General features: G+C 29.2%; 1 protein-coding gene across 1 annotated transcript; it reads right to left on the bottom strand.

The window, feature by feature from the left end:
* Nucleotides 1-1,780: 1,780 nt before the first annotated feature.
* On the bottom strand, nucleotides 1,781-10,525 carry LOC120078287 (phenylcoumaran benzylic ether reductase POP1-like). Its single transcript, XM_039032518.1, has 5 exons — nucleotides 10,302-10,525; nucleotides 10,065-10,199; nucleotides 7,766-8,009; nucleotides 6,033-6,236; nucleotides 1,781-2,161 (listed from the first exon to the last, which is right to left on the bottom strand). The coding sequence occupies exons 1-5, from the start codon at nucleotides 10,488-10,490 to the stop codon at nucleotides 1,995-1,997; spliced, it is 939 nt and encodes a 312-aa protein (XP_038888446.1). The 5' UTR covers nucleotides 10,491-10,525; the 3' UTR covers nucleotides 1,781-1,994.
* Nucleotides 10,526-10,987: the final 462 nt, after the last annotated feature.

Here is a 10,987-nt window from a genome sequence, read left to right as displayed (position 1 = left end):
CAAAATTTGGCTTTCATGTTGTTGGTGGTTTATATTTTCTTTGAAACAGAACATTGAAGAATTGAGGCATTCGCTTTTTTGTGCGACTCTAGAGTTGGAACAAATGAAAATTGTAGTTCAAGAGGAGCAAGAAAAAGAGATGAATAGTTGCGAGTGATAAATTATATGTTTGGACTCTTGAAAGTTTATTTTTATGTAAATTCACTTGGTTACGTTAAATGTTCATTGAATTTAATTTTACAATTACATTTGAAACAATTTTTCACTTTTATAAAGTGACTATATTGTTTATATATGAATTGATTATTATTGGCTATCACGACAAGATTAAAAATGTTACATATTTTTATGGTATTTTTAATTATTGTAAAATATGCTATTAAATGTCAATAATAACATTTTCACTATTATAAAAAAGCTATTAAAGGTAAATCATAACATTTTTGTAATGCTATAAAATATTTTCTTAACATTAAAATTGTGCAATTGAAAATGGACTTTTATAACTTTTGTTATAGCATTGAAAATACGCTATGAAAAGTAAGAGACTTTAAAAAATATCAGCTACGAGCATGCTTAAAAATGCTATAGAAATTCTGTTATAGCATTTTTTTCATGCTATTAAAAACGCTATTAAAGAGAAAACGTAGAATTTTTGGCTAACGCTATGAAATATTTCCATAGCATGATAATTCTACAATAAAAAACGGACTTTTTATAGCCCACATTATAGCAGACAAAAATAACACTATCAAAAGTTTTGGACTTTCTATACATCGCCTATGACAGTGTCTCCAAAAATGCTATCAAAAGTCTATGATAGCGTTTTCTGCTTGCTATCAAAAGTCCATGACATCAGAGTATCTTCTTATAGAATATTTTCTTTATCTGGAAATATCTGCCTGTAATATTTTGTCTAGTATTTTCCTTTATTGAAGCACAACTTTTCTATTCCAAATGACAATTTGTTTCCTTTCTTGGATCCGACTATTTAAAGAGAATTATGTTGTCCATTTAGGTTGACCTCATATTTTATTAAGTAAGACGATTTCTGTTCGACGATTGTTTTGTTCTACATTATGTTCTTGCTCCTTGATCATTATTGCAATGTGCAAGTTCTTCATCCGTTGAAGTGTAACACCTTGAAGTGAATCATCATCTTTTTCATATACTAAAGTTACTGCTATAAACTCTTTTCTTTACTGGAAATTTCATTCTTTGCTAACTGTGTGAAGGCAGATATCGAGAGATTCTCTCCATTAGCCATGAGGAGAAACTTCTTTCCATGTAAGACTTGTTTGTTGTACGTATTGTTAATTAGATAATATAATATCAAATTTACCTTCATTTCCTAACTTAAGTTTTTGAATCAGTTGATGATTTAAAATGGTATCAGAGCATGTATGTTTTATTCAAATTTCAAATCCAGAAGTGAGAGAGTGTTAGATGATATATAATTAAATCTACTTTCACCCATCAACTTAATTTTTTGGGTCAATCGGTGATTTAATACGTACTACATATTTTTCAAATCAATGAGAAAAACTATTAATTATCGTCCTATTTGATAACCCTTTGGTTTTTGGTTTTTGTTTTTGAAAGTTAAGTCTATTTCATCCACATTTCTTACAATGATTTGCATCTTTCTTAAATACAATAGTAAAATTCTTAGCCAAATTCCAAAAACAAAAATATCTTTTCAAAAGCTACTTGTTTTAGTTCTCAAAATTTGGCTTGATTTTTTAAGCCATTAGTGAAAAGTAGATAACAAGAGAAGAAATTTAGAGGTAGAAGTAGTGTTCATATATTTAATTTTTAAAAACTAAATGGTTACCAAACGGTACCTATATGATTTTGGATAAATGATCCAAAATATTTCATGGTATCAGAGTTTCGATTAGACGAAAATTATTCATAATAAAACTTACAAGGATCTAAGCATGGATAACATGACAGTTGAATATGTGTGTATTAAAATGTCTAACTTGAAAGTTCTAAACAAACTGGTTGAGAAATTCATCCACAGTTGTATATTTAACATTGGGATATAGTTCTGTGGCTTCCACTCCAGTTGAGGCTTCAATATCAAAGTTGGTTTGATCTCCCTTCACAAACATTGAGTAAAAAATTGATAGCCTTATGTTTAATGGAGTTGGAGCTTCTGAAAAAGAAAATAAGAAACCATTTAATTTCGTTAACACAATAGTTTCTTAAAATAAAAAGTCCTACGTTTGGTAACTATTTAATTTATTGTTTTTTTTAAAATTTTATTTCTCGTTTTTTTTCTTTTGTGTTGGAAAGAAAATAACCATGTTTGAAAAACCTTTCTTATTTCTTGTTTTCTGAAATTTTGAACTAAAAGTATAAAAATTTATATATAAATAAGTTTTCATGTTAATTATAATAACTCCAAGAATTCTCAATAATATATAAGAAAGGAAATATATATCCCTCGCAAAAAAATAAATAAAAAATAAAAATAATAGAGTGAGATATAAATATATTATGAAATATCATTTTAATTAAATGGCGTTTCTTAGCTAAATTACAATTTTGTTAGATTTGACTAAACTATAGGATAAACTGAAACTCTTAAAAGCCATAAAGATCAAATTAAGACGATGCACAAACTATTGTGATAAGGAGTTGACCAACCAAGGAAACAATGGATTCTACAAGATGAAAATGAAACTCAACAAGCATAAACAAACTCAAATGGAACCAGCTCAAATGAAGCTCATGTTAAAAATAAACGGGAGACCACTCCAAGTTAGCATAATCATGAGACAATCGGTATGCCGTAATGACCAATGACAAGAGCTAGAGTTAAAAGACTTAAAGAAGGACTAAATGCTTGTTTTCAAACTATGTTTCCAGTCTATGATGAAGAATTACAACCTTTGAAGCTTCAAGAGACATAATTTATCTATTTATTTTCATCCACATCTTTAATGCCCTAAGAATTTGTTTGTTTTATGTATTTACAATTATTAACGGTTCATGTATGATCTTTTGGGGTCGGGGCTAAATTTAGACAGCATACGTGAAAGGATGTGCCCTATCTTAGTAAACTTTCATTTAGTATAAATAATATTGTATTTTGGTTCATTATAATAGAATTGGAAATTGAATGAACTTATCATAAAGGTTAATCCATCGAGTCTTTATGCTTCTTTGTATTCTTATGTTTAATGTGCAATGCATGTTTTAAATCTTTTAATCTAATTTGGTCAATTAGACTGGGGAGAGTTGAGAATCTTGAAGATAAGAATAAGTTCTCATTTCTTCTTGATTTTCATCACATTTCCAAATAAAATCTGTTTAACTTTTTGGGGATTGTTTATCAATTAATTGTTAGGGGTTATACTTATTATCATTATGGGAGGTTCATTTTGAATAAGAAATTTCTCAAACATGTAGTTGAGGTACTTCAGAGGTCTAATTTGACCCCAAAAAAAAAGTAGAGTAAAGAAAAAAAGAGAAGAATGACATTCTATTAGTGATAATTACTAAAGATATGAGGCTGACTTTTAAAAAGAAAATTAAAAGAAAAAAACCCTATATTTATGGGTTAATTGCATAAATAGAATTCAAGCCCAAAATAATAGAATATGTAGTACAAAGATATAATAATTGCATATATAGATCAAAAATGGTAAAAGACTAAAAAACTCATGCCTAGCCACCATTTTGCTCGCATCTTCCCAATTTTCTCAAATTAAAAGCTATCACTGATAGCTGCTATTAGCTACTATCGTGGATAGCTTCTATCAATTGTTATCGATGATAGTTACTATCAGCGATAGCTTTTAATTTGAGAAAAATTAATATAATCTTGAAATATTAGCTTTTAATTTTCTATCAATTATCAGTAGCTATCATTGATTCACTTCTATCAATTAGAATCAACCTTCAAATATTAATACTTAAGGCTATCAGGGGGCTATCAATGATAGATTTATAAATAGTGATCTACTTTGAAAGAAGACCAACAACTTTGGTTACCACAGTAGTTATCATTAATAATCTTTTATCATGGCTATCACTAATAGCAGCTATAAGTCGCCATCAGTGATAGACTTTCATCAATTAAAATCAACCTTGAAATATTAACAGTTAATGCTATCAATGATAGACTTCTATAACTGGTTATCACCTTTGAAAGAAATTCGATATATAGATATCACCTAAGTTCTATCACTGATATCACTAACATCACTCATATTGTGGTTATCAGTGATAGCTTCTTTCACTGATAAGATACTATCAATGACCTCACTGATATGATACTATCAGTGATAGTTCTCTATCACCGATAACATGCTATCAGTGATAGCTTCTATCACTGATAATATGCTATCGAGTAGCTTCCATCATCGATAACATGCTATCGGGTAGCTTCTATCATCGATAACATGCTATTAGTATTAGCTTCTATCACTGGTAACATGCTATCAGTAGTAGCTTTTATCAATCATAGCTACTGAACACCTTTTTGCCCCTTTCTTGTCTTTCCCAAACATTTATAAGTCTCTTTTCTTTTCGATGGTAGCTTCTATCACTGATAAACATGCTATTAGTGATAACTTCTAGGCATTCCACTTACATTTTAATTCGAGATTCAACTTTATTAATTAAATTCACTAAGTTGACAATCAATGATAGATTTCTATAATGGCTATTAACTATGAAAATATAATCAAAGATTAAGCTATCAATGATAGAAAATATTAGTAGCTATCACTGATAGACTTTCATTTGCTATTTATATTTATTATTTGTTATAATAATCAAACTTGATAATTGGCTTGTTGGTGTTAGTCACTTATGAATTGAGTACTTTCAAGTCTTGGGTACGAAACTCAAACTCATAATTTTAAAAATAAGAGAAAGAAAAGAAGCAAAAACTGAAGAAAAAAAATAAAATTAAATAGAAAAAATGAAGCAAAAACCGGAGAAATGAAAGAAGCAAAAAATTGGAGAAAGAAAATAAAATAAAATAATAAAAAAAGAAAAGGGAGGAAACAAAAATCGGAGAAAGGAAAGAAAAAAAAAAGGAAATAAGCAAAATCTGAGAAAGAAAAGAAAATGAAAAAAAAGGGAGGAAAGAAAGATAAATTGAAGAAAATAAAGAAAATAAAAAGACTTAAAAAAAGGTGTACATCAAAATAAGACAATGACGGCAAAATTGGAAATTAAAAAGAAATTAAAAAATTGAGTAGTCAACTCATCCATATTTGCAAATATTTTAAAGATATATATATTTTTATATTTTTTTTCTTATTCTCGTATGTATTACAAATATCCTAAATTTATAGGTTAAACTTTCCATTTGATTTTTTTTTCTTTTAAAAAAGAAACTTTCAATTTGATTTAATGCTCTCTAAATAAACCAAAATTTTATAATTAAGCCGTTAAATATTAAATATTGCCAAATGTACATATATGCCACTCCTAACCTACAAGATTTGTTACAATCAAACTCTCAAACACTAGAATGGTTATCATTTAACCAAAATTATTTTTAACTATTATAATTAAGATCTGAAAAACTATAATATTAATCATAAAAAAATAATTAGATTTTCGATCGATATGTTCATCAACCGTTTCATCTCGATAAACAAAATACTAGATGTGTACAAATTTGGTTGTAATTGTAATAATATTATAGTTCAATAATTAGATTTTAGATCGATATGTTCATCACCACTATATTTATATTTTATAGTGGATTGTAGTGATAGTTATTTTTAGTTAAAAAAGACTTAGGAGTTGACTTTGTTCAGCCGATTAGCCAATAACAATTTGTCAACGTGACAAGATTTTTTGTATTAAATTATTATTGTTATTATTATTATTATTATTATTATTATTATTATTATTTTGGCTATCTTACAGAAAACAATGGATGATATAGATTCAACCATTGCCCTTTTTAGTTCAATACTAAATTCAAATATAAGCTAGCTTCATTCTCATGTCTTATGTTTTGCTGGCTTGAAGGTTAAATTATAATTGTAAATGCTAACCTCGGATGTTCTTCAACAATTGCTCGTCCGAAACATAGGTTTTCTCGAGGATTTTCCCACATTTCTTCTCCCAGAGTGACACAAGATCGACATAGGAGTAGATGTTTCGAAGAGGTTTAACGTAGAGGATTTTGTTCAAAGTTCTTGAATCATCAACAGCTTTAATAATATACGTGGCAATGTCATGTTCATCGTTGAATATTACTGAAAATACAAAAAAAAAATAAGTAATTATGCTAAATATTTTTTAACACCCATTTATTAATATAATTAAAATTAAAAAAAAATAAAGTGAAACTCTTTAATCAATAAGGACTAAATTGGAAAGAAAAAAAAACCCTAAATCATGTGATTGCTAAATCATACATTTTATTCAAATTTTATTTTAAGCTCCCATCATCAATTTTGTAATAAATTATTTGGTAGAAACTAATGATAAACCTATATGTTTATTTATTAATTAAATGATGAATAGTGGACTTGGTATTAGAAATCACATCTAATAAAAGTTAGATGCCGGGTATTTAATTTCTAATGTATTCAAGTTCTTGTTCAAATAATTAATGAAAAACTAAGAGAAAAACTTAAATAGGTCTGATGTGAGATTTAGATATTTGAAAACAATATCTAAATTTTTGGGAAGGTAATTTGAGGGAAAAATTGAAAAAATTGTCTCATCCCAAATGAACTCGAAATAAGCAAGGAACAGATAATCCATTAGGATGTCAATGAGGAAGGGTGAAATAATTGAGTCGTGCCAAATTGACCCACCTAGACCTCTGTGGGTCCTAGAGACTAAGGTTGAGCCCGATGGCAATTCTCCCACTCATTTTCACGAATGCTAAAGATGAGAGTGCGAAGCAATTGACTCACACCTCGTCTTTGGTGGTTGAGGCAATTTTTGGCTCCGTTATTTGAAACCTATTTCTAGTTGGATCCTAACTAGCGCTCCTAATTGGTTTCATCCGGTCCTCAAGAGTCCTATTCCTGAAAGGATAAAATTAATATGATTTTTTTCCTAAAATGATGAAGGAAACAACAGGTTTAGCCACACTATATGTTAGGAGTGCAAACAAGGTCCCACATTAGTTTGAAAAAATATGATCATGGATATATAAATGTAGACAATTATCTTTTGGGCAGTTCAAAAAGCAAATCCATGAGGATTTTGCCTAAAGTGAATAATATCATACAATTATGGAGATAAGTGGGAGTCCCATTGTCCCCATCACTATATATAGAGCATGACAGTTCCATATCAGGTAAGTTCAGCGACTTCCCTAAATTCCCTGCTCTGAACGTTGCACTTAAAACTAACTTAAGTATCGAAGTGTCTATGGCAAGCATCACATCGGTGTGTTATTCTAATTATTTTACAATTGACTTCTTCTCCAAAATATAAATTCATTGTCAATGACAGATGGATGGTTGGGTGAGTCTCCTTATCTAGATTTTTCCATCAACATAAGTATTATTGAATGAAAGACCTACACTAAGTTTTAGCACCTAGTACCTACTATATCCACATTTTATAATTTGAGACGTTATCAAATGTGTTATTATTGCGGCAATAAATGTAAGGGAAATAGTTTGGAAACTTTATTTTTCAAAATATCACCATAATATTATATAAATTCTTTCTTAAGATGAGTTGAAAATCTCAGATTAAAAAAATAGACGAGACCCCACAATCCTTTATATGATACATAGGGAAAAGAATTCGAGTATATTACCCTTGGAATTTCCATCTCCTAAAATAAAAACTTTATCTTTAGGTGGAGTGGAAGCTTCAAGATAAGGCTGAGCCAAAGAAGGAAGGAACCAACCAGAACAAAAGTTAGAGGAAACATAAGTATAAGGAATATTTGCAGCCTCCACAGCTCGACGAATTTGAGCCTTTGCATTGAAGAGTGATTTTGCTGGCTCAACCCCATGCACACGATCTACATCGGTCCCATACTCCGAAGGAAAAAATCTCTGAACCAAACACACAACAATAGTTTCTTAATCTATACAATATGATAAGAATATAATTTAAGGGGAAAAAACGTAATTACTTTTACCTTTAAACTCATCGAGTTGTATTAACCTTTTATCTAAATTGAATTTCGAAAACTTAATTAGTTCCAACACTACAACGAAATTGGGATTCCATGACATTTAAAAGTTGTTACAATTAGAATTTTGTGATAGTTATTTTCAGTCATTGTATCACTTACAAAATATGAGTATCAATGACACTTTTGAAAAATGGCGTAATTAGACTTTTAATGATAATAAATAATTGTAAACAATTAACAATTATTAACAATTATAAAACGGTCCCTATCTAATTTACTATTACAAGTTATCATTTCATGCATTAACTCAGATTTATTTTATTACGGCAGAATTAGGAGTGTTGATGATAGTTATAAAATGTCAAACAAAAAATCATATAGTATGAGTATTGCACTTTCTATTTATTGTTGAATTTTTGTTAATTTATGTAATTTTAACAGAAGAAGGTTTAAACGAACTTGATAATTTTTTTAATATTACATAAATTAACTATGGAATAACTTCGTTAAAACTTACGAATTTTAGACAAAAATCTAGTTCTAATGTCATTTTTCTTTCAAATTCTATTGCGTACCATTTATAATTTATTGAATAGATATGAGAGTACTTTCTCTTCATGATCTTTTGAAAGAAAAATTGCAACTGATTTTAATTTACCCCAAATTTAATGTTTGGCTGATATACAAAATCTGCATGTTGTATTACACATTATTTGAACAAAAATATGTGTCAAAGCAAGCATAACTTAATTAATATATAGTATATGTTAGTAATCAAGATATCTATGGTTCGAATCTCTCAACTAATTATTATTCTTAAAAAAAAGGTAAATGTAATTGATAACATTTTTAGAAATAATAACCAAGTGTATAACATCATTTTTAAAAAAATTGCAAATATAGCAAGACTATTTAAATTTGGCCATATTTATAATTTTTTTTACAATATGTTATATCTGCTAATACCTTGGATCTAATATTTATATTTGCAACTGTTTCTAAAAAAGTAAATAAATAAATACGCGATATTATGAACAGAACTCGTATGATATAAAAGTTGTACCGTTGATGTTGAAGTTCGGGTAAAACCGTAAAACACTAAATGGGCCAAACAAAAGAAGATACATTAACAATAAAAATGAAAATTTAAAGTTCGTAGATCAAATAAGACAGATATACATACTTGAAGGTTGAAAAGCTAAATCTGTAATTTTACTTCTAATATACGATGTTACTGCATGGATTGGAATTCAAAATTCCCCCGTTTTCATCAATTAAATAATATTTAAGTACTTGAAAAGTCTGTTTTAAATTGTCAAGTAGTAAATATTTAGTTAGGGAGATCGGATTATGAGTTATTAAGTCATAAAATGAATAAAAATTCACAATTTGAGGGGCTACCCCTAAAGGTCCTAATGAATTCCTAATTTCAATTAGAAGATCTTTTTACTTGATTCTTTTATGATATTATAATCTTTTACATTGTTGAATAGATCCATTTGCAAACAATTTGATGCTGACAAAATTATCAGAAAAAACAATAATAATAATTACACACTTTTTAGCAACAAATTTCACCGAACTCTTTTACCGATTAACTTAAAATATTAATAATTTCAGAGGATTAGGAAGAATCAAATTGAAAATTAATAACTATTATATTAGAAATTAATAATTTGGTATTTGTAGTAGCTAAAATAGAGTAAAACTAATGACACGTTTGGGAGTAATTGTGAATTGATTAGTATCAATTGTGATATTTTCAAAATCACTTTAAACCGTGCTTTTAATAATTCAATATCAATATTGATGCTATGAAAATTACATTTAACATTATAAAAGTAAATATTAAAACAATTTTAAGTGATTAAAGATATGTTTTGGAGTGACTTTAAACATGTCAAAAGTGATTTTAATAATTTCAAAGTCACTATCAAACGTGCATAAAGGAAAAATTAATAAACTTTCTAACCTTAACATTGCCTGCTTCTTTGATGGCCGAGACGATTCTATCTTGATCGGCTAACAGATCGTGACCAATGGTTGATATTACTACATCCACTTGTTTTATGGCCTTAACCAGACTCTCATGATCGCAGAGATCGCCCTAGAAATTAAAAATAGAAAAAGGAAAATTAAAGTTTTAAAGTTCTAATGTTCCTCCATTTATTTTCCATCAACAGATAGAGGTTCATAAAACTTGACTTACAGAGACAAAAATGACATTCAAGCTCTTGAAATGGTTGATAATGTGAGATTTGGTTGGATTAGAGAGAGTGGAGTCTCTTAGAAGAGCATAGGTTGGATGGCCAGCCTTGGTGCTGGCTTCAACCATAAACTTACCAATATAGCCACTGCCTCCTATGAACAGAATCTTGCTTTTGCTTTGGGTGGCCATTTCTTTGATAAAATTTTTTAGGGGAAGAACCAAAGGAAATTATGAAAGCTGAAACACGATGTTGCTTTGCTCCACATAGTTTTATAGGAGCAAGTCCTTGATTTTCAATAAATATTAAAAAATATAAAATTGTTAGTCATGAATTCCTCACCAAAAAAGTTGCATGGAATGCATGAGTATTATGTAATGAGGTTTATGAGAGAGGTTGTGCATCATCGGGTATTCCTATCAAATCTCTTGTATATAACTCTTCTAACTTACACTATAAGAAAAACGGGAACTCCCGACGCTGTTTTAAGGTGTCGGGAGTTAGGTCGTCTGGAGAGACGGTCTCTACCGACGAAGTAAAGGACCGTCGAGAGTTCCCCGGGAACTCTCGACACCGTAAAGGTTCGTCTGAAGTTCTCTGGGAACTCCTGATGCATCCAAACTGGTGTAGGGGGTTCCCTGGGAACTCCCGACGCATTAAAGCGGTGTCGGGAGTTCCTGGGGAACTC

Source organism: Benincasa hispida, chromosome 5, assembly GCF_009727055.1.
Source record: "Benincasa hispida cultivar B227 chromosome 5, ASM972705v1, whole genome shotgun sequence".
In the NCBI taxonomy this organism is placed as follows: domain Eukaryota; kingdom Viridiplantae; phylum Streptophyta; class Magnoliopsida; order Cucurbitales; family Cucurbitaceae; genus Benincasa; species Benincasa hispida.
The sequence above is the reverse complement of the archived record's forward strand: the minus strand, read 5'-3'. Positions and strand labels throughout refer to the sequence as shown.